The 24,937-nt window shown below is 37.7% G+C and overlaps 1 protein-coding gene across 5 annotated transcripts in view; it reads left to right on the top strand.

Moving 5' to 3' along the window:
- Nucleotides 1-2,521, top strand: part of saal1 (serum amyloid A-like 1) — a 37,691-nt gene extending 35,170 nt beyond the window's left edge. For 4 of the 5 annotated variants that reach the window (XM_069901356.1, XM_069901381.1, XM_069901372.1 and 1 more), the window contains one exon: nt 1,849-2,521. In XM_069901356.1, the coding sequence (XP_069757457.1) occupies nt 1,849-1,935 (87 nt within the window). In that variant the 3' untranslated portion in view covers nt 1,936-2,521. Of the gene's footprint in view, nt 1-166; nt 1,679-1,848 lie in introns of all 5 variants that reach the window. The other variant, XM_069901363.1, reaches the window with a different exon arrangement.
- Nucleotides 2,522-24,937: the final 22,416 nt, after the last annotated feature.

Raw genomic sequence — 24,937 nt, 5'->3', positions numbered from 1 at the left:
TTTTTCAGCAATCAAAGAGTTTCTTTACAACTGATCAACTATGAGTTAGTACAAAGGAAAAAATACTAACCTTTGCTCTTTTGAGAATCATGCCTTTTTGTTTAAACATAATCTGAATTTAATGTTTTTATTCACTTCTCTCTCATTTGTATCTTTTGATTTCTAGCTGATCCTCATTTCTCTGCAGCTTAATTTTGGGAGTGGACAGTAACTATTGAATGTTTACAAATCACTTGATAATGCAGCAAATTTGGTCATTGTTTATGTGTTTTATCTGAGATCAGTGCATAATGATGAGGAAGTGTTGAACTTGGTTTTTCCCCTTTGTCAAAAATAGTTGTTCTTCGAGTGACTGAGATTCCATAGTAGATCAATAGTAATAAAATAATGAAACTAGGGTGGAAGATGAGGTGTATATGGATTTGACAAGGTCCCCCATGGGAGATGCGTTCAGAAAGTCATAAGGCATGGGATCCATGGAACCTTGGCTGCGTGGATTCAGAATTTGCTTGCCTGTAGAAACCAGGGAGTAGTAGTGACAGAAAGTATTCTGCCTGGAGGTCAGTGACTAGTGGTGTTCCATGAGGATCTGTTCTGAGACTCCTGATATTTGTTATTTTTTTTTATCAGTGACCTAAATGAAGATGGAAGGGGATGGGTCAGTAAGTTTGCAAATGATATGAAGGTTGGAGGAGTAGTGGATAATGTTGAAGGTTGTCATGGGTTACAAAAGGAGATAAACAGGATGCAGAGTTGGTGGAAAAGTGGTAGATGGAGTTCAATGCATTTTGGAAGATCAGACTTGAAGGCAGAGTACATAGTTAATCGTAGGATACTGAACAGTATGGAAGAACAGAAAGACCTTGGGGTCCAAAACCATAGATCTCCCAAAGTTTCCATACAGGTTGATAAGATAATTAAGAAGGCTGGTATACTGGGTTTCATTAGTTAGGGGATTGAGTTTGGGGGTCATGAGGTGATGTGGCAGCTTCATAAATCTCTGGAGAGACCACACGTAGAATATTGTGTTCATTTCTGGTCACCTCATTACAAGAAAGCTGTGGAAGCTATGGAGAGGGCACAGAGGAGATTCACCAAAATGTTGCCAGGATTGGAAAATGTCTTATGAGGCAGGGTTAGCAGAGCTGGGGCATTTCTCTTTGGATGAGGGGTGACTTAATAGATGTCTACAAGATTATGGGAGGCACAGATAAGGTAGACAGCCAGCACCTTGTTTCCAGGTCACAGGAGTAGCAAACACCAGAGACGTCTGGTCAGAGTGAAGGTAGGAAACTTTAGAGGAGACATCAGGGATAAGTTTGTTACACGTAGAGTTGTGGGTGCCCTGTGGTGACAGTGGAGGCTGGAACAATAGGAACATTTAAGAGACTATCAGACAGGCACATGGATGAAAGAAAAATAGAAGGTTATGAGATAGTCAGATATTAGGTTTTTTTAAGAAGATTTCTATTGGTCAGCCAACATCATGTGCCGAAAGGCTGGTACTATGCTGTCATGTTCTATGAATGGGGTGATTGTGGTAGGTGATGGAAAGATGCACTCCCAAAGCTGCACTAATGAACCATGTTACTCTGCATTAAACCACAACGCATGGTGAATGGAACACTTTGGGCCTTGCAATAATCAGCTCCAAACAGCACTGCATCATTCTGAGAGGGTATGTGTATTGCTTATATCTATTAAGAAAGATGTTCCTTTCTTTGGAATAATGTTCCTCAAATTAATGAGAACAAAGCAGTTGTGCCAAGTAAAATTTAATAAGATTCTTGTACATTTCATCCCATTTCAAATTGTCACAACTGACTGATTAAGTTTAATCTCTTCCAGGTTGAAAGGTTACATGATATCTTAAAAGAAGTACAACCAGACACTGCAGAGCAATTACAATTGAAGTCCCACAGTCTCCAATCTTGACCAGGACTTATTACCAATGCTGAGAAGGAGCTGTGTTGAGTTGGGAGCAGATGGTCAAGGGCTACAAACTCTAGCTCTATAAATGTAAATGTCTTTTGATGGCGCATAGACTGATGACTGGAGCCTTGTCAATTTAAGAGGTACCACATGAACAGAACTGCATTTAAGTAGTTTTAGCTGCAGACATTTCAACATAGTTTCTGAGCATCAGTTGCCCGATGGTTTAGTTTGATTACAATTTTTATTGAAATGTATCTTAATTTTTTCCGCTTAGTGTCACTGTGAAGTTTGGAAACAAAGGGTCTCTCTTTTTCTAGCCTCTGGATAATATATTAGTAGATCAGCAAATTCATCTTGTACCTTATGGTGACAGAACTAGAAACTAACAACTGGTACTTGTAGCTTTCATGTGTCTGCAACCTCTGAAAACCTCTGTTAAGCTCAGTAATTGCCCTACCAGCGGCATTTTGATGATTTCACCTATACTGATGGACTATATGTTAAGCACAGAGTATTAAAATATCCTAATTTTTCATTTTCTTTTTATTAGTGTTAGTATATGTAAATTAAAAAATGTTTTAATCTGGTTGACGTGTCTCACTTTACATAAATAGTTGAGAATAAGTTCAGGTCACAACAGGCTTCGATCTACATCAACTTGATATTTCTATGGGTAAAAATATTTAGCCAAAGTGATAGCACTGGAATTGCTACATATGGCTGAGCACTTCGAGTCATAGTGTGACATAGCATGGAAACAAGCCCTTTGGCCTAATTTGTCCATGCTGACTAAGATGTTTTCCTAAGCTGGTTCCATTTGCCTACATATCCATCTACAACTTTTCTATCCATGTAAATGTCTCAAAATTTTATAAATAATATAATTCTACTCACTTCTACCACTTCCTCTGGTGGCTCATTCCATAAACTCACCATCTACTGTGATGAAACTTGCTTTTCGGGTCCCCTTAAAATATTTTCTCTTACCATAATCTATGCCTTCTTATTTTAGACTCCTATGCCTTTGGAAAAAGACTGTGACCATCCACCTTGTCTATAATCTTCATGTTTTTTTAATAAACCTCTATAAAGTCACTTCTCACCTTCCTTCATTCCAGGGAAAACAGTCCCAGCCTATCCAATCTCTCCTTGCAACTCAAGCACTTCAGTCCTGGCAACATCCTTGTGAATCTTTTCTGCATGTTCTCTAGCTTAACCATATCCTTCCTATAGTTTGGAATCCAGAATACACAAAATTCCATGTGTGGTCTCACCAACATCCTATGGAGCTATGACATGACACGACATTCCAACACTTGTACTCAGTGACCTATCTGATGAAGGCAAACGTGCCATACACCTTCTTCAACATGTTGTCTACTCGTGTCACCACTTTCAAGGACCGGTATTTCATGGAGACTCTGTTCTATGATCCTTGTTATTTACTGTGCAAGTCCAAACTGTTTTACCTTGCAACTCACAATTAAATTCCATTCTTTCACCTATTTTCACGATTGATTTCAAGTTAAGTGGGATGAAATAAACAGTCAAGAAAGCATTTTCTCAGGACTTTTCAATTATTCTAATTTGGGAATTGTATTGAAACAAGAGTTAAGAACTTGTGTGCTACGCAATGATACACCCTTTCAGACCAATTTTTTTTCCAGTTTTACATAGAATATTACAGAACAGGAATAGGCCCTTTTGCCTGTGATGTTTACACCAATAAGCTAAATCTCTCGTACACATGATTGATATTTTGATATTTCTTGTATTTAATTTGTCTATCTAGAAACCTCTTATATCTAATTTAAATATTTAAGAAACACCCCTGAATATCTGCTTGGAAAATTTTGTTTTTCTTTTCCTCACTGTTAGATTGTCTTGTTGGTAATAAATCCCAAGTGTGCAGAATTTGCTGCTTCAGTCATTAAGCTTGTTTAAAATACATCTCCAATAGATCTCAAAGCATGTTATTTTTGGCGATTTCAATTGAGGTATATTTTATAGAGACTGAAATTTTATACATATCTTGATTGAAAGTTTTAATAACATAAACAGTTTAAAAAATATCATTTAAAATAAAACTCATTAAACTCTACCAAAATTGGAAAAAAAAGAAAAATGAAAGCCGAATTTGTGAAGAGGATATAGATAGGGCAACAGATGTATTCCTTGCTCATCCATTTCCAATGAGAACATAAAGACTGTAATGTATATGCTTGAAGATAATAATGACATTGTCAAGCTTACAAGATATGCCAGAGCATGCTCACTTCAGCAGGGTACAGCAAAAGTGAAACCTCTCATTCCATTTATGCTTTTTGTTTTATTTTAAACTTAAAAAGAACAAATTCTATTGCATTAGTGTGATATATTTTCAGAAGTACTTGTTAGGTAATAGTTATAAATAAATCTATGATCACATCTTTTTGACAGAGTGATCATTGTCAGTGTGGGCTGATCCAGAGTAGTAAGGCTTTGGTGAGGGATAGTGGGAGTTGAAGTAAGAAAGGACTACCCTTCTCAAGGAACGAAAAAACGATTTGGCAGGTAGGCACAGATAAGGGAAGGTTTCATATATCATATATTTTGTTCCTCTAGTCATAAACAATGGGAATGGCAGCCAAGGCAGGGGAATTCACCTCTTGCAGAATGTGTGTCATCAGGGAAACCAGCAGTATCCCTGACGACTTCATCTGTGAGAATTGCATCCAGCTGTAGCTTCTGATAAGGAATTAGAGCTGGATTTGGATGAACTCCGGATCATTTGGGAGGCAGAAGGGGTGATGGACAGGAGTTACAGGGACAATACAGTGAAACCCTGTTATAACGCGATCATTGGGGTCCATAAAATTTCATCACGAAGAAGTAGGGTCGAGCTAAATTGGGGTTTCACTGTACTTGCATTTGCCCGAGGTACCCACACCTGCCGGGATCCTGACGCCCAAGTCGAATGACACATCGCGTTATATCCGAATTCATGTTAAATCGGGGTGGGTAAAATCAGGGGTTTCACACCTAGGAGGCAGAAGGAGGGTAGATGGGTGACAAACAGGAGAAGGAAAGGGAATAGGCAGGCAGTGCAGGGCACTTCTGGTGGGGGGGGGGGGGGGGTTGCCATCTACCAGGGATAAGCTATGGCATTCAGGTCTATGGCATGGAGTCTAGTCCTGTGGCTAAAAAAGGAAGGGAGGAGAAGAGGTGAGCTTTAGTGATAGGGGATTCCATAGTTAGGTGGACAGATAAGAGGTTCTTTAAACCCCAGCCCCAGGAGTGGATTATGCAGCACAGAAGGAGGACAGCAAAATACTGGCATACCGAACCATGCTCACTGGCCTCTGCCTTGAAGATGTACCCATTGGGCCCAGAGGTAACAAACTCCTCCCCAATGCCTCCATTGGGCACCCACGGCCTATTGTACCTCCTGCCTGGAGGTGCTGAGTGTTCAACGCCTAACTTGAGTTGGCCCAGCCTTCCATCTGGGTGACCACCCAGCTAATTGTGGGACAGTTCATGTGACATGGCCTACGCAAACAGGTCAGACATTGCACCAGCACATGCATTGCCAAACCTCCAAGATCCAGAGACACATGAAAGCGCCACTGCAACACTTCCATCCAATGCAGAGGAGGTTCGAGTATGTGCAGGTGGACATTGTTGGCCCTCTACCTGTTTCAAGAGGGGCAAGGTACCTCTGAACAGATTCACGAGATAGCTGAAAGCTGTTTCAATCAGTGACACAACAACAGAGACATATGCCAGGACCCTGATGACAACCTTGGTGGCAAGGTTTGGCTTCCCTGCCCACAGCACTTCAGACAGAGATGCGCAGTTCACCTCAACCCTGTGGTCTGCGATGGCACAGCTCCTGGAATCTAGCTACACCGAACAACTGTGCACCATCCCAATCGATAGGCCTTGTGGAGCATTTCAACAGGCATCTAAAATCAGCCCTGATGGCACGAGTCCTAGGACCCGGCTGGTAAATGAGCTCCTCTGGGTGCTGCTGAGCATCTGCACAGCACTCAAAGAAGGCCTAGCAGTGTCATTGAGTTGGTTTATGGTTTATGGTTCATCACTCACATTACCTGGCGAGTTCATGCCTGCACACCACAGCCAAGGAGACACACTGACAGAGGTGCTGGCCAAGCTCCGGGAGAGAATAGAGACACTGGCTCCAGTTCCGCCACGGAGCAGCACCCTCCTTTGTACCCGATGACCTGTGGCATAGTGAGTATGTGTTCATCCACAGAGGAGCACACAGACCACCCCTACAATGGCTGATCGAAGGACCCTTCAGGGCAGTGCAACACAATGGGACAGACTGTGTTTTGGTCATTGGGGGCCAGGAAAAAACATTTAAACATTTACCATCAACCATCTCAGACAGGCACACCTAAATATTGAACAACCAGTTACACCATCTGCTAAGATACGAGGCCAACCACTCAAAACAGACAATACAGGTTACGGTTCCTGCGCCTGCAGCCACGGTTAAGTCTGCTGCCAGTGGCATCCACAGAGACGCACAGCATGGGGCAAAGCTGCAGCCCAAAGCTGACGTCACATCTCCCTGGTGGGATGCTAAGGACTCTGGAGCTGGGTGGTAAGCATGCAATTTCAAGCCAGTAAAGCAGTTACTCCAGAACTCTGGAAGGCTCAGCGTATTCCTTTCAGTTTAGTGGCTTAGCAGCCACAAGAACTAGAGTGTTAGTAGGAAGTACTTTAAATGCTGAAAGTGGTAGAAATTTTGACCCTTTTACAAATGACAAATGATGCAAAATTAATTAATTTCAGGGTCAGAAGCATGGTGAGTTCTGGAACGCCTCAGGGCTGTGTGTTCAGCCCACTCTTGTTCATACCACTGGTCCATGACCGCATCACTAATGGTGTCATCAAGTTTGCAGATGACATGACAGTAGTTGGCCTCATCAGCAACAATGATGAGTCGCACTACAGAGAAGAGATGGAAAATCCGGTGATGTGTGAGAATAACAACCTGAGTATCAAGGTGGATAAGACAAAAGAGATGATCGTGGACTTCAGAAAGATCAGGAACAACTGCCCTCCACTAAACATTAATAACTCATTTATAGAGTGTGCCAAATTCCTTGGAGCCCACTTAATAAATGACCTATCCTGGAACTACATCTTCTCACTTGTCAGGAAGGTGCAACAACGACTGCACTTCCTAAGAGTAAGGCAGGCAAGGTTACTGGACACCATCCTGTCAACTTTCTACAGGAGCTCTATTGAGGCATCCTGGCCAACTGCATCACAGTGGATTATGGTTGCTGTAGAGAACTGGATTGGAGGTCAATCCATAGGACCATAAGATCAGCAGAGAGGATAACATTATCGACTTGGGTCCTTTCCTTGCCTCTCCCTCCCTCCACCCTACCCTGCAGTTGACATTGATGCACTTAATATGCCACTGGATATAAAATTCAAAGTAGCTATAGAATCTTTTACATATTTTCACCTTAATACTATTGCAACTCAACTAATCAACAATCCTTAATGTGGACCATACTTTTTTTAATTTTTTTTTATTTTTCACACTATAAACCATATTGACCAAGATACATACAGATGTTTTTTCTCTTGAATATATACAGTGTCATTTTCTCCCCCTTTTTCCCCCTCCCTTCCCTCCCTCCCTCACCCCTCTTCCCATTTATTTGAAGTTCAATCTATAAGATACATTAAACCCGTTAAACAATGTTGTCACTTAATAAAAATAAACAAGAAATTTTACTGAGTCAGTTCTTTTCGTTGTCTTCTCCTTCTGTCATTTTAGGTGGTGGAAGTCCATGGTAGGATTTCTCTATTGTGTTTCATGTATGGCTCCCATATTTGTTCGAATATTGTGATGTTATTTCTTAAATTATATGTTATTTTTTCTAATGGAATACATTTATTCATTTCTATGTACCATTGTTGTATTCCCAAATTATCTTCTAATTTCCAGGTTGACATAATACATTTTTTTGCTATGGCTAGAGCTATCTTAACAAATCTTTTTTGTGCACCATCCAAATCAAGTCCAAATTCTTTGTTTTTTATGTTACTTAGGAGGAAGATCTCTGGGTTTTTTAGTATATTGTTTTCTGTAATTTTATTTAATATCTGGTTTAGATCTTCCCAAAATTTTTCTAATTTCTCACATGTCCAGATTGCATGAATTGTTGTTCCCATTTCTTTTTTACAACAAAAACATCTATCAGATACTGTTGGGTCCCATTTATTTAACTTTTGAGGTGTAATGTATAGCCTGTGTATCCAGTTATATTGTATCATACGTAACCTCGTGTTTATTGTATTTCTCATCGTTCCAGAGCATAACTTCTCCCATGTTTCCTACTTTATCTTTATATTTAAATCTTGTACCCATTTTTGTTTAGTTTTACCATTTGTTTCCTCATTCTCCTTTTCTTGCAGTTTAATATACATATTTGTTATAAATCTTTTGATTATCATTGTATCTGTAATCACATATTCAAAGTTACTTCCCTCTGGTAACCTCAGACTGCTTCCTAATTTGTCCTTCAAGTAGGATCTCATTTGGTAATATGCCATCACTGTATCTTGAGTTATATTATATTTATCCTTCATTAGTTCAAAGGATAATAATCTATTTCCTGAAAAACAATTTTCTATTCTTTTGATCACTACAGCTAGGGCTATCATAACAAATCTTTTTTGTGCTCCATCCAAATCGAGTCCAAATTCTTTATTTCTTATATTACTTAGGAGGAAGATCTCTGGGTTTTTAGGTATATTGGTTTTTGTGATTTTATTTAATATCTGGTTTAGATCTTCCCAAAATTTTTTCACTTTCTCACATGTCCAAATTGCATGAATTGTGGTTCCTGTTTCCTTTTTACAGCGAAAACATCTGTCTGATACTGTTGGGTCCCATTTATTTAACTTTTGAGGTGTGATGTATAGCCTGTGTATCCAATTATATTGTATCATGGTAACCTCGTGTTTATTGTATTTCTCATAGTTCTGGAGCATAGCTTTTCCCATGTTTCATTCTTTATCTTTATGTTTAGATCTTGTTCCCATTTTTGTTTAGGTTTACCGTTTGTTTCCTCGTTCTCCTTTTCTTGCAGTTTGATGTACATGTTTGTTACAAATTTTAAAATTATCATTGTGTCTGTAATCACATATTCAAAATTGCTTCCTTCTGGTAACCTCAGACTGTTTCCCAATTTGTCCTTCAAGTAGGTTTTCAGTTGGTGGTATGCAAACATTGTATCGTGAGTTATATTATATTTATCCTTCATTTGTTCAAAGGATAATAATTTATTTCCTGAAAAACAATTTTCTATTCTTTTGATCCATTTTCTCTCCCATTCTCTGAAGGAAAGGTTATCTATTGTGAAAGGGATTAGTTGATTTTGTGTCAATATTAGTTTTGGTAGTTGGTAATTTGTTTTATTCCTTTCTACATGAATCTTCTTCCAAATGTTGAGCAGATGATGCAATACCGGTGAATTCCTACGTTGCACCAATTTTTCATCCCATTTATATAGTATATGTTCAGGTATCTCCCCTATTTTATCTAGTTCTAATCTGGTCCAATCTGGTTTTTCCCTTGTTTGATAAAAATCTGATAGGTATCTTAATTGTGTGGCTCTATAATAATTCTTAAAGTTTGGTAGTTGTAAGCCTCCTTGTTTGTACCATTCTGTTAATTTATCTAGTGCTATCCTCGGTTTCCCCCCTTTCCATAAGAATTTCCTTATTATTTTCTTTAGTTCCTTGAAGAATTTCTTGTTAGGTGAATTGGTAATGACTGAAATAGGTATTGTATCCTTGGGAAGATGTTCATTTTAATACAGTTTATCCTTCCTATCAGTGTTAGTGGTAAGTCTTTCCAATGCTCTAAGTCGTCTTGTAATTTTTTCATTAATGGATGATAATTTAGTTTATATAGATGGCCAAGATTTTTATTTAGTTGTATACCTAGGTATCGCATTACTTGTGTTTGCCATCTAAATGGTGATTCTTTCTTAAACTTTGTGAAATCCGCATTATTCATTGGCATTGCTTCACTTTTATTTGCGTTGATCTTGTACCCCGATACTTCTCCATATTCCTTCAATTTCCTATATATACGGTTGCCATATTTTTATAACCATATAATTACAGCACGGAAACAGGCCATTTCGGCCCTTCTAGTCCGCACCGAACTAAGTACTCTCCTCTAGTCCCACCAATCTGCACTTTACCCATAACCTCTCCCATCCTTATATCCATCTAATTTTTCCTTAAATTACAAAATGGACCCTGCCCCCACTATTTCTCCCGGAAGCTCATTCCACACAGCCACCACTCTATGAGTAAAGAAGTTACCCCTCGTGTTACTTCTAAACATGCCCCGTAACACCTAACTCATGACCTCTTGTTTCAATCTCTCCGACCTTCAAAGGAAAAATCCTATTCGCATCAACTCATTCTATCCCCCTCATAATCTTAAATGTCTTCATCAAATCCCCTCTCAACCTTCAAAGAATAAAGACCTAATCTGCTCAATCTATCTTTGTAATCTAGACTCTAAAACCCAGGTAACATTTTCATGAATCTTCTCTGCACTCTCTCTACTTTGTTGATATCCTTCCTATATCTTGATGACCAGAACTGCACACACAAATTCCAAATTTGGCCTTATCAATGCCTTGAACAGTTTCAACATCATTTCCCAACTCCTGTATTCTATGCTTTGATTTATAAAGGCCAGCATACTGAAAGCCTTCTTCACCACATGAGATTCTACCCTCAGGGAACGATGAACCATTATTCCTTGATCTTTCTGCTCCACTGTATTCTTCAATGTCCTCACATTTCCTACGCATGTCCGGTTTTTATTATTCCTTCCAAAATGAAGCACTTCACACTTTTCAGCATTAAACTACATCTGCCATCTTTCAGCCCACTCTTCTAACCAGTCCAAATTCTCCTGCAATCTTTGAAAACCTTGTTCATTATCCACAATTCCACCTATTTTAGTATCATCTGCATATTTACTAATCCAATTTAGAACCCCATCATCCAGATCATTAATGTAAATAACCCAATACAGATCCCTGGGGTACACCGCTTGTTAACAGCCTCCAGCCAAACAGTTATCCACTACAACTCTCTGGCATCTCCCTTCCAGCCACTGTTGAATCCATTTGACTATCTCAAAATACCTCGTGACTGAACCTTCTTAACTAACCTTCCATGTGGAACCTTATCGAAGGCCTTACTGGTCCATATACACAACATCCACTGCTCTACCCTCATTAACGTACCTAGTCACCTCTTCAAAAAATTCAACAAGACCTTCCACGCACAAATCGGATGTATGTTCCTGTTCAGACATGGTCTCTCTAGATACTTGTATATTTTATCTCTAAATTTGTTATATTTGTTCTTTAGATTATATGTGATTTCCCCCCCCCCCCCCCATAGGTATATAACTGTTCATCTCAGTCTTCCATCGTGCTGTCTGTAGAGGGGAGTCAGATTTCCAAGTAATCGTAATACATTTATAACCACAGCTAAATCTATTTAAACAAATGAAATTTATTAATTATTTCAATAACATTGCCCAAAGGATAAAGCTCCAGTTAGTATTTCATTCTATCCTGCCAGAAAGGTTTTACTTTCATACACAACCACATAGCATGTACAAACATTCCTATTTCACATTTAATACACATCTTTGATATTTCCATTTCTTATTTATGTAACTTTTATGGTTTATGGTATAATTGGTGTAGAAAATTATATTGTATAATTGACGACATGTTATCCAAACTCCAATCAGACTAACATTTTTCCATTACTACAACTCCTAAATCTGACTCCCATCTCTCTCTCGATCTCTGATCTCTCTCTCGATCTCTGTAAACCTGGTTTTGCACTTTCATTTTGGAGAGCAAAGTACATTTTAGATATAAATTTAGGTGTGTTCCCCAGCCAAATCGATCATTCCATTTCACTAATTTCAGGTGGGGCCAAGTTTGGTCCTCATCTTTCTCTTAACAACAATCTTAACTGGAGAAAACAAAAGAATCTCCCATTAACTACTTCACATTTATTTCTTAATTGTTCAAAGACAAAAGAGATCCTTCCATATAGCAGTCATCATCATATTCCTATCATACCATGAATTCAGTATTTTGTTACTCAGATTCATAGGCAGTAGTACATTTTTTCCTGATACATTCATTTATTTCTTGCCATATTCTAATCATGTGTATTAATATAAGATTATCCTTTTTTTAATTATTGACAACATTCCACATAAATTAAGTCTTTTATTGAATTCAATCCCATTCGAATCCACAAAGTGGGGCTGTTTTCTTCAAAGAAAGATGATCAAAATCTTGCTTGTGCTGATAGAGAGCACTTCTTAAAATCCAGTAGTCTAAGTCCTCCCAATTTATAGTCCCATGTTAACTTTTCCAGTGCAATTCATGATACTTTGTTATTCCATAGGAATTATCTTATACAATTATGTAATAATTTAAAGAAAATTTTAGTGAGTACAATAGACACCGATTGACAGAGATACTGTAGTCTTGGCATTACCTTCATTTTTATACAATTTACCCTTCCTATTAATGTAATAGATCGTTCCATTTCAGTGGGCCTTTTTCTAATTTTTTTATAATAGAAGGGTATAACTAAGATTATCTAAATTATGTCAATTATTATGTCATTATTCTTAAGTATTTAATTCCATCTTCCATTTAAATCTACCACCTTTCTGGTATCTTTCATAATCAAAATTTTGCAATGGCATTATCTCGCTTTTATTCTTATTTATTTTATATCTTGATATTCTTCGATATTTTTCTAACATTGTTTGTAATCTTCTCAGTGATTCAGCTGGGTCAGACATATATAATACCACATCATCAGCAAATAAACTAATTTATGTTCTTCCTGTCCAACTTTGAAGCCCTCAATATCCGGATCTCTTCTAATCTCTGCTATAGGTTCAATAGCTAGTATGAATAAGCTGGAGATAGGCGACACCGCTGTTTACTTGATCTACTCAAGAGAAAAATAGATGGTAAATACTTGTTCTTTCTGGGAGAGTTTGGGTCTCCACCACCTGGTCTAACACATCCATCAAAAGCGACATCAACAAATCTTTAAATTGTCAATAGAACTCAGGAGGGAACCCATCTTCTCCCAAGGACTATTAGCTTGTAAAGTACCCAGAGCTTTCTCTATTTCTTCCCTTGTAAAAGGTGCATCTAAGTCATCTTTTTCTCTCTTCTAGTTTAGGGAGTTCAACATTTATTAAAAATTCTTCCATTTCATTTTCATCTCCTACTAATTCTGATTTATATAGTTTCACATAGTATTGTCGAAACAAACTACATTATGTAATTCTTTTATTGATATTTCTGGTTCTGTTAAGTATATTATAACGTCATCTGCCAATAGACTGATTTTATATTCCTTCTCTTTTATTTTTATCCCTCTTATTTTATTTTCTGTTCTTATCAGTTCTGCTAGTGGTTCTATAGCTAACGCGAACAGTGAGGGAGATAGTGGACATCCCTGCCTTGTTGATCTGCTTTAAGTTAAATTGTTTTGATATATATCCACTTACTGTCACTTTCGCCAATGGCCCCTTATATGCTTTAATCCAATTAATATATTTCTCTGGTAGGCTGAATTTTTGTAGTACTTTGAATAAATAATAATGTGGACCATACTTGAAGTCATAAAAGCTCTGTCTTAATATTTTTATAATTTTAAAATTAATTTTATATATTCTGTGCATGCAATTGGCTTTGATATTATAGCATTAAGTTCATGAATTACTTTGTAGGATCCAATTTACAATATTGTCCTAATTCAGGTGGGGTAAAAGTAACAAATTTCTTACTGATGAGATGGAATCATTACCGTTGCAGATTTAACTGATTTGTACTGATGCATCAGTTTGCTCCACTGACTAATTTTCACCTCTGCATTAATGGCCCCTTGCTGCAAATGTGAAAAGTTAACTTGCCACTTGGCGGCAGTGTAAGTGCAGGATAGTTGAATGTAACCCACGTAATTAGAGCTTTGAGTACTTTACTAATGTACAGAAATAAAATTGGTGTTGATTTGAGAGTTGCATTTCTGTCATTTGTTGTATTCATTTGGCCAGATTATTCCATGATGAAACTGTGTCACAATCAAGAGGTGTTGAAAGTTCTTCATTTCACATTTTGACTCTTCATAGTCATCTGGTACTCATATCATAATCTAATCAGACATCATGTTTTCAGAAGGTTGACCCTAGTTTCTCTCTCTTGGTACTTCAGCATTTATGTGATGTTCAATTTGGTATAATAAATTAAATTATTGTCACACTAATTTCATCACACTTCAAGCTAGAGCATTACAGATAATAATAATACACATGGTAACCCATTAAATAGCCAGTCATTCTACTGATTCTGTTTAAATACTAGATCTTTACAAGGATGCTGCCTGGATTGGAGATCATGGCTTATGAGGATTGGTTGAGTTGAATTTGGAGCCACAGAGGAGGGTGCAAGAAGTGTGCAAGATGATGAGAGGCACTGATTGTGTAGATGGCCAGAGGCTTTTTCCCAGGACTGAAATAACTAAAGTGAAGGGGCATAGTTCTAAGGTGTCTGGGAGTAAGTACAGGGGGGGATGTAAGAGGTAAGTTTTTCACAAGAGTGTTGGGTCCATGTAATGGGCTGCTCGCAACAGTTGTAGAGGTAAATACATAGGACCTTTTAAGAGATCACTTGTACATCCAGAGGACTTATCTGGTGCACCCCTTGAAGCAATCTCTACGTTGAAGAGACCGTCGCAGACTGGGAGATCGCTTCGCTCAGCACCTCCGCTTTGTTCGCAACCATGACTTCCCAGTAGCCAATCATTTCAATTCTGGGTCACACTCCCACGCTCACATATCTGTCCGTGGTCTTGTGTAGTGTCCCACCCTGACCACCAGCTGATTGGAGGAACAACACCTTATTTTCCAGCTGGGCACCCTCCAGCTACATGACATGAACTTTGACTTTACTGCTTTCCATTAAGCCTGCTTGCCTTTCCTTCCTCCATCTCCTTTCCTGTCCTTCCAGCTCTTTCACCCACACTATTCCCCCTCCCCTTCATTGATGCTGATGTCCCCTCCCTCCTTTCTCCACCTATCATCTCCTGCCTTGCTACCCTGCCTTCCCCCCTATTGTTCAGACGCTTGCCGGCATTTTCTTATACTTCGATGATGGGCTCAAGTCCAAAGCGTCAGTTATGTATCTTTTCCTTTGGTACATCAAGGACACTGACCTGCTGAGCTTCTCCAGTATTTTGTGCTTTTACTTCAACAGTGTCAAAAGTTTTTTGTGATTTACTATTAGATAAGTACGTGGAACTGTGAAAAATGGAAGGTTATACAGTAGGGAAATTCTTAGCAGTTGTTAGAGTAGGTTAGCACAACACTGTGGGCTAAAGGAGAAGTACTGTGCAGTAGATTTCCAGATTCTTTACCCTTTTGCTGAAATTGTTTTTTTTGAAAAAGATGGAGAGTAAAATCCCTGTTAGCTGGAATTCAAGCAGCTGGTAGCCTCAAGCATCTGGCAAAGAAAAGGTAAAAAATGCGAAAGTATTACCAAAAAATTGGCACCGAGCAGTTAGTTCGCCAATCATGCAATCTGTCATCTCAAGCACTTATCTGCCATCTACCAATCCCATATTTGCCAGATACCAGGAGGCCTACTGTACATTTCCATTCCCATATGACTGTTCTGATTAAACTGCAAAAATGCTCAAGATTGGTGCACTGCCCGTCAGGGAAGGAAATAGACTCTATGTGCATTCCCAACATCATGTAGTCTATGTACTAGAAGGAGGCTCAAAACCTGTGAACGTGGGCTTCAGGTATTGAAAATAGAAGCTCAGGACTTGATTAGAATCTGAGACTGGCTTGGTTTCAATGAGGATATAGAGCAGTGGATTAGGAAGCAAGGGAGAAGGTATGTTGCTTTTCTTAATTCACTCTGATGTTTTTAATTCTGTGATTTTATTTTTATTTCAAAAAACAGTTACCTGACTTAATTTTAATTGTTTTGAAATTCTTTAATTATCAAAGGCAGTTGAAGATGATTAAACGTAATTCAGCTTTTACAGCCATTAGAAGCAGAATTTTGCTGGCATTTTAATTTTTCAGGACGGTTATTCAATTTGGATCTCCACTGCACCCCCAGAGGCCCTGCTCCTATCCAGGCCACACACCTCATGTTTATTTCCAGGAAGACAGGCACTTTTCATGGGGACCATATAAGATGGCATAAGGGAGCATTGAAAGCAGTGAATCAGTGTGGTTTTGGGATAGGCACATGAATCATGTTAGCAAGATATGGTCATGATAAAGATACTTGATTTCTCAGATTGCTTGATTTTAGTTTAATCAGGTCTAATGTCCCTCGATCTATCTGGAGGATTGTTGACACGTGGAACCACTTCTATAAATGTTCTGCAGTGATATGTTCAGAAAAAGAATGGTTCTCTAGATAGATACAAGTATAGGTGACTTGTTAAGATGCCGTGAAGTGTGCAAATATTTATAATCAGAAGCAACAGCATGTATTTCAAACACAAACTGGGGAGTTAAAAGTGACAGTGCACCTGACCAGTAATTTGATTGTGGTTAACAACAGTTACAAGACTATGGGATTCCCTCCCACAGACATCTATGTCAATCTAATCTCTTGAACATCAGTCTTTCCATTTCAAAAATCAGTTTGGTAAAACTCTATTCTGTACCCTCTTTCCTTAGATGGGCGGCACCTTTACACCGCCAGCGATCGGGACCGGGGTTGGAATCCCACGTTGTCTGTAAGAAGTTTGTACATTCTCCCCGTGGCTACGTGAGTTTTCTCCGGAGGCTCCAGTTTCCTCCCACCATTTGAAATGTACTGGCGATGTCAGTTAATTGGTTGCAAATTGGACAGTACAGACCCGTGAGCTGAAATGGCCTGTTACCATGCTGTATGTCTAAATTTAAAAAAAAATAATGCCAAACTGCACAAAATATTCCAGGTATAGTCTCACAATGTCCTCCTTGCTCCTGTACTTAAATACTCGAGCTATGAAGACCAACCTATCATTTGCCTTACCCATTTTAAACAGTTTCTTTCTGCATCTTGTCTCCAAGGATCCCCAGGTCTAATGGCACCATTCCTTTTCCAAGACCATCTCTATTCAGATATTAAGGTATTTGTGTTTTCAGAATCAAAGTTGATAATGACACATCCATGTTATATTTCTGCCCATTCACCAATTTGTCTAAAGCATGTCAGAGCCACTTTGTATTCTCCTCACAGCACCCCACTAGTCATCTCTCCACCCAGCTTTGGGTCAAATTAGGAAATTTTGCTCTCAGTTCCCTTATCCAAATCAATGATGTATATTGTCCATAGCTGTAGCCCAAACATTAATCCCTGCTTCTTCACCCTGGTAGTCACTTCCTACCAGGTTTTAATAGGTTGAAAAATTGAACTTGCCTGATTGTGCATTAACCATCACTTAACACAACCCTCCAAAATTGACCTTCAGCTCACTGCTCGATTCTCTGTTTTGAAAACTCTTAAGATCAGTCAACATCTGTTCAAAATGTCTCCTTCCCTCAGGAACAGCCTCTTAGACTAGAATGTCCCTTCAACTTATTGTTGAAATTCTTTATCCAGCACTGAGTTTTCCATTTCATTAACCTTTCAGCATCCACTTTGTTTATCTGCATCACAAAGAACACAGTCTATCAATTCATCTTTAATTAAACATTTCATATTTTCCATGACTTCAATTAAGGCTGCACATTATTTGAAATGCCACTACCTTACAGCTGCTAATGTGAAGCCGAGTCAATACCCTGCAAACATAAAGGACGATCTAGGTATAAATCCTTGTGTATCTTGTAGAAAGGTGTGAATAACCAAAATAGCTTTTTCAAAATAATTCTTCTGCAAGCCTAGATGTGTACACTATTAGATTTCAATGTATTATTTCATATATATTTTTGTGTGCTTTTTGATGTTGTATTAGTTTGAATATGATGAATTTTACTTTTGGAAGAGCATCTTCATGATTGCAGTAATTGAGCTATAAAGATTGATGCAGGGTATTTTCATCTCTTGGAAATGTATAAAAGCACTATATGGAAAAATGTTTTGAACACTAGACTAGGAAAGACTGGTAATGCCTGGTGATGAATTTTTAGCCAATCTTCTGGATCAAGAGTATCATGTAAAAAGATCATGTTGTGAGAGGAATATCATAAATTAATTTCATCTGAAAATAATGAGGATAGATTAGGAATGTTGCAATTTTCAAAGTCCATTTGAACCTGAAATCACAAGAATGGAATTCTACATTGAAGAGTTATAAATGCAATGAAAAATCACACAAATTTTGAGTGTAATGTAGAAATATTATGCAAATATAGTGGCCTCTAGATCAGTGAATTGGGGGAATGAACACAGAAAATGCTGGAGGCCCTCAGCAAGTCAATCAGAAAGTTAATGTTTAAGGGTGAAGTCCCTTCATCAGAACTTGGAACTGTCACGGAGAAAGGGAATTCTAGAAGCTTTGTAAAAACTTAACCAACAGTAGAACAGTGGGAATAATATAACATTGCTCCATAGAAGGAATACAGACAACAAAATTTCATTCAGAGTGTTCTCACTTCTCATCTGTTGAAACTCCCTAAATCTTATTCAGGGCCCCACATATTCTGTAAATGCAAAATCTTTAAGATTCACACCAGGATCAAATTTAATATCCGAGCAGGTACTAGAGGCTGAATGGACTACTCATTTTTAAAATATATTATAGAAGGCCATTGAGTCTATTCTGCTCGCAGAGCAACCCTATCAATTCCATTTCCCCATTTATTCTCGTTAATTATTTTCTTCTATGTGCCCACTAACTCCATCCTGATTCTCCTCCCAGTCTACACTGGGTATCATTTACAGTACCCAACTAAACAGTGCATCTTCGGTTTATGTGAGGAAATTGACAGGGAGGTTGGAGATAGTACAAATTTCACCCACAAAACCCTGGAGCTGTGAGGCAGATGAGCCACTGTACTAACAACTCAAGCTTCCATTTCTTAAAGTATTGAGCAACACGTAATATCCCAGATGTCCAGTCTGTATGCTGGCATTGGAGAAGTCTACTTCTACCTTAGCACTGAATTAGATTTAACAGAAGCAGGATCAAATGTAAATTCAAATAATTATATTTCACTAAGGATAGGTACACAGATGAAATGATACATTTATTTTCATAGCACCATATAAAACGTATTAATTCAAAGCTTTGCCCATAATTGAATACAGAAAGTGGTCTTGGCTTTTCATTCTATTTCATGCAGGGCAAGTTGTTTTGGTTAAATGAAGGGCTAGTTGGTGCGCAGTGATGGCGAGAGATTGGGAGGGGGTAGATGGTGGGGTGAGGCAGATGACTGGATTATCAGTTATGTTCTATACTACGTAATGGGCAAGTATGTGAGCCTACATCAGCACTAGGAACCGTCAATGATAAGGAGAACTCCAGAAGTATTCCAAGAACAAGGTCAACTGGAGCTGGTTGTGTTCGAACACAGCCATAGCTGGGGGATAGTGCTGCTGAGGAGGGGGAGCAGGTGTACAACAGGAGTTAAGGGGCAGAACAAGGCCCGGATCATGGTCCAAGACCTGATGGCCGGAACATGTCCGACGTCAAAGCAGGATACTGGAGTGAGGCTGAAAACAAGGTCAGGTGTGCCAAAGGAGTGGGCAATTCCAAATGAAGAGGTCAAAGCGGAAGGAAGAAGTGGGCAAGGGTCTCCAAGCCTGAATCCCCATGTGTTTGGAAGGGCAGATGACCAGAAGGAACAGTAATTACAATAAGTACATCATGTGGTTCTTGCATTAAAGGTTTTTGTGAAGTGGACCCTCCTTAAAGAGTAATTATGAATATGTGTGTTGGATAAGAGGATATTAGGAAGTCAAATGAGGACAGAGCAATTCTGGACTGGGTTCTTGTAGTTACTTTTTTGTTTCGACTTTAGTATTTAAATAACAAACAGTTCCATATAATGGAGCATATTTAACAATTAATATTCCTTGAATGGAAAGTTGGAGAATCAGCCATGATTATATTGAATGATAGGGCAGACTTGAAGGGCCTGTCTGTGTTCTTGTGTGAACCAATGGGCCTTGTTTTAGACTCCAGAAACCGAGCCTTCTGAAGTAACTTCAGGGGAAGAAAAAAATAGGCATTTGCTTTCAATGTCTTGATTTTGTGCATCCAACCAGATTGTGCAAAATGAAACCAACAAAACAATGAGGAAAATTAGGCAAATAATTAAAAATTGAACAAGGTTGTTTAGCCAATGAACTTTATGGATGTGAAATCTTTGTTGAGTTCCTTTCAAAATCTTTATTCTGTCATTCAACAATGAAGTATTATTGAAAGAGACAGGTGCTTGAAGGATCACTCCAGGCTCATTTTCAACATATTGGCATTTATTTTTATTAGAATGACAAGATCCTTCTTGTGTGAAAAGCTTACTGCAGTTTGCCATACCTCAGATGCACTAAGACTATGGAAACACTGATATATAATATAGTTTGACATCTCTGACCATTATTCCATTCCAGCAGTCCCTAGAGCAAAAATGAGTTGGAAATACTATGTAAGTTAACTGTTGATGGTAAAGGAAACTTCATGCTACTGTTGTGTAGTTAATATGCTCAGTGGATACTCACATATTAACAGTCAGGCTCCAATCCCACATTACAAAAGTTCTCTGTACATTAATAACATTCGATATTTCCTGTTTGCCTATTCAAATCCTGAAGATGTGAATTCTATGTATTGAATTATGTCGGCAGTGCTTTTTAATTTCTTGGGGTTTCTAGTTGAGTTGATTTTTTTTTAAAGTTTATGTCTGCTTAGAATTGGATCAAAACTATACAATTCCTTGGTGATTGAAGATTATTTGGAGAGTTCTACTCTTGTCCTACTCTAATGGTTTTGCCTTTCTCTTTAACTGGTGAATTAGTAAAATGAACTTTGCCAGAAATTGCCAGTCATTTGGAACTCTCACACCAATCAGATTCTCACTTTCATATGCAATAATTTTTTCCTCTTAAACGTGCAAAGGACTTTTAATCTCTTACCTCCTGCAAAAGGACACTAAAAGATAATCATTGAACAGGATATACTGATGATGATGAGTTTCAGCTCTTGTTCATTTCTGTCTGCAGCATTGTAACTGTTTCAGGTTACATCTGATTGATCTCTCCTAGGTTTTCCCTTGGAGGATTTCCAATACCCTAAATCACAGAGTTGTCAGTACAGGTTTTATCTCTAATGCTTCATCTGCTGGGTATTCTTTTTGAAACGAGGAGTGGCTAAATTGGACAGTCCCAGATACAGGTGCCTTGAATATGATGTCCTGTATCCTGCTTTGCATCTTGGCATATATGCTGTGGTTATTTTTTTTTGTTGTTTCTCACGTTCATCATTGTTGCACACGGGTAGTAATAAATATGCTGTTCTTTTTAAAACATTTAAAAAATTTTTCACATTATGAACCATATTAATCAAAATACACACAAACATTTCCCTCTTGAATATACTCAGTGTCATTTTCTCCCCTTTTTCCTCCCTTCCTCCTTCCCATCCCCCTTCCAAACCCATTAAACATTCAATATATACAATACAATAAACCCATTAAGCAATGTCATCACACAATGAAAATAAACAAGAAAATTGTGTCATCTACTTTTACACACTGGGTCAGTTCATTTCGTCTTCTTATCATTCTATCATTTTGGGGGGTGGAGGTCCGAGGCAAGCCCTCTCTGTTATGTTCCATGTACAGTTCCCAAATTTGTTCAAATAATTTTTTAAATTATATGTTATTTTTTCAAATGGAATACATTTATTCATTTCTATGCTGTACTCTCAGGCTCTCTTCTGATATCCAAGTTGACATTATACATTATTTTGCTACAGCTAAGGCTATCATAATAAATCTTTTTTGCGCTTCATCCAGTTTAAGGCCTAATCCTTTACTTCTTATATTACTTAGAAGAAAGATCTCTGGATTTTTTGGTATGTTGCTTTTTGTGATTTTATTTAATATCTGATTTAGATCTTCCCAAAATGTTTTCACTTTCTCACATGCCCAAATTGCATGTACTATTGTTCCCGTTTCCTTCTTACAGCGAAAACATCTATCTGATAATGTTGGATCCCATTTTTTTTAACTTTTGGGGCGTGGTGTATAACCTGTGTAACCAATTATATTGTGTCATGAGTAACCTTGTGTTTATTATATTTCTCATAGTTCTGGAGCATAACTTTTCCCATATTTCATCTTTTATCTTTATGTTTAGATTTTTTTCCCATTTTTGGTTGGGTTTATAGCTTATTTCATCATTTTCTTTCTCTTGCAGCTTGATGTACATGTTTGTTATAAATCTTTTTATTATTGTTGTTTCTGTAATCACATATTCAAAGCGCTTCCTTCTGGTAATCTCAGTCTGCTTCCCAATTTATCCTTTAAGTAGGTTTTCAGTTGGTGGTATCCAAACATTGTACCATGAGTTCTTCCATATTTGTACTTCATTTGTTCAAATGATAATAAATTATTTCCCAAAAAACAATTTTCTATTCTTTTAATTCCTTTTCTCTCCCATTCTCTAAAGGAAAGGTTATCTATTGTGAAAGGGATTAGTTGATTTTTACGTCAATAATAATTTTGGTAGTTGGTAATTTGTTTTTTTCCTTTCTACGTGAATCTTCTTCCAAATGTTGAGTAAATGGTGTAGTACTGGTGAACTTCTATATTGCACCAATTTTTCATCCCACTTATAAAGTGTATGTTCTGGTACCTGCTCCCCTATTTTATCTAGTTCTTTCTTGGTCCAATCTGGTTTTTCCCTTGTTTGATAAAAATCCGATAGATATCGTAATTGTGCTGCTCTATAATAATTCTTAAAGTTTTGTAGCTGCAAACCATCTTGTTTGTACCATTCTGTTAATTTATCTAGTGCTATCCTCGGTTTCCCCCCTTTCCATAAGAATTTCCTTATTATTCTCTTTAGTTCATTGAAGAATTTCTCTGTTAAGGGAATTGGTAACGATTGAAGTAGGTATTGTATCCTTGGGAAGATATTAATTTTAATGCAATTTACCCTTCCTATCAGTGTTAGTGGTAAATCTTTCCAATGTTCTAAGTCATCTTGTAATTTCTTCATTAATGGCTGATAATTAAATTTGTATAGAGGCCTAAATTATTGTCTAATCTAATACCTAGGTATCGGATTGCTTGTGTTTGTCATTTAAATGGTGATTCTTTTCTAAACTCTGTGTAATCCGCATTATTCATTGGCATCGCTTCACTTTTATTTGCGTTGATTTTGTACCCCGATATTTCTCCATATTCCTTCAATTTCTTATGTAATTCTTTTATTGATAATTCTGGTTCTGTTAAGTATACTATGGTGTCATCTGCAAATAAACTGATTTTATATTCCTTCTCTTTTATTTTTATCCATTTTATTTTATTTTCTGTTCTTATTAGTTCTGCCAATGGTTCTATTGCTAAAGTGAGGGATATTGTGGAGATCCCTGCCTAATTGACCTGCTTAATTTATATTGTTTCGATATATATCCATTTAATGTCACCTTCGCCATTGGTCCCTTATATAATGCTTTAATCCAATCAATATATTTCTCTGGTAGGTTGAACCTCTGTAATACTTTGAATAAATAATTCCATTCTACCCTGTGAAAGTCTTTCTCTGCGTCTTAAGTAACAGCCACTGTTGGTATCTTATTTCCTTATACTGCATGGATTCAGTTAACATTGTCCATTGTTTGCTTTTTCTTAATGAGTCCAGTTTGATCTAGTTTTACTATTTTTGGTACACAGTCAGCCAATCTGTTTGCTAATAGTTTTGGAATTATCTTATAATGTGAGTTAAGTAGAGATATTGGTCTATACGATGCTGGTGTTAGTGAATCTTTCCCCGTCTTTGATATTACTTAAATTATTGCTGTTTTACATGAATCTGGCAAGTTTTACTGGTTCATTACTTCCAGGAAAGGAGGAATTAATAACTCTTTAAATGTTTTATAGAATTCTATTGGGAGTCCATCCTCTCCAGGTGTTTTATTGTTCAGTAGCTTTTTTAATATATCCTGTATTTGCTCTATATCAAATGGTTTTATCAATTTGTTTTGCTCCTTTTCTTGCAATTTTGGTAGTTAAATTTTATCTAAAAACTCATCTATTTTGTCTTTTTTCCCTCCGTTCTCAGTTCAGTATAATTGCTCATAGAATTCCTTGAAGTTTTCATTGATCTCTGTTGGGTTATATGTAATTTGTTATGCTGTTCCTTCTTGAGGAGCATCAGAAGGGATAAAAAGTGGTCAAAAGCATCAGGACACTGTGCTGTTCACAAAACATTACTAGAACAGATAGGCTTCTAGTATAAGGAGAAGCTGAGTAAGCTGGGACTTTTCTCTGGAGTGTAGGAGGCAAAGGAGGGACAACATAGAGGTTTATAAAATCATGAGGGACATAGATAAGGTAAATAACCATTTCTACTAGGGTAGGAGAATCTAAACTAGAGAGAATAACATTTAAGGTTAGAGAGGAAAGATTTAAAAGGGATCTGTGAGGCATCTTCTTCACACAAGAGTGTTGGAATATAGAGCTGCCAGAGGAAGTGTTGAAGCAGGGGCATTTGTACTGTTCAAATGAATAGGGAAAGTTTAGAGAGATATGTACTTAACCCAGGAGAATGACACCAGCTTTATTGATGGAGGACAAGGCCCTGGTTCCATGTTGTAGAAATCTATGAATCTTTTTAAAGCTCAACAGTACCACCTGAAATTAAGGGTGGGAAAGGGCTGCATTTTGCCTGCTAAGGGTATTTACATAATTCAGAAAGGGTAG

The sequence above is a fragment of the Narcine bancroftii genome, chromosome 1, assembly GCF_036971445.1.
Source record: "Narcine bancroftii isolate sNarBan1 chromosome 1, sNarBan1.hap1, whole genome shotgun sequence".
Taxonomy (NCBI): domain Eukaryota; kingdom Metazoa; phylum Chordata; class Chondrichthyes; order Torpediniformes; family Narcinidae; genus Narcine; species Narcine bancroftii.
The sequence above is the reverse complement of the archived record's forward strand: the minus strand, read 5'-3'. Positions and strand labels throughout refer to the sequence as shown.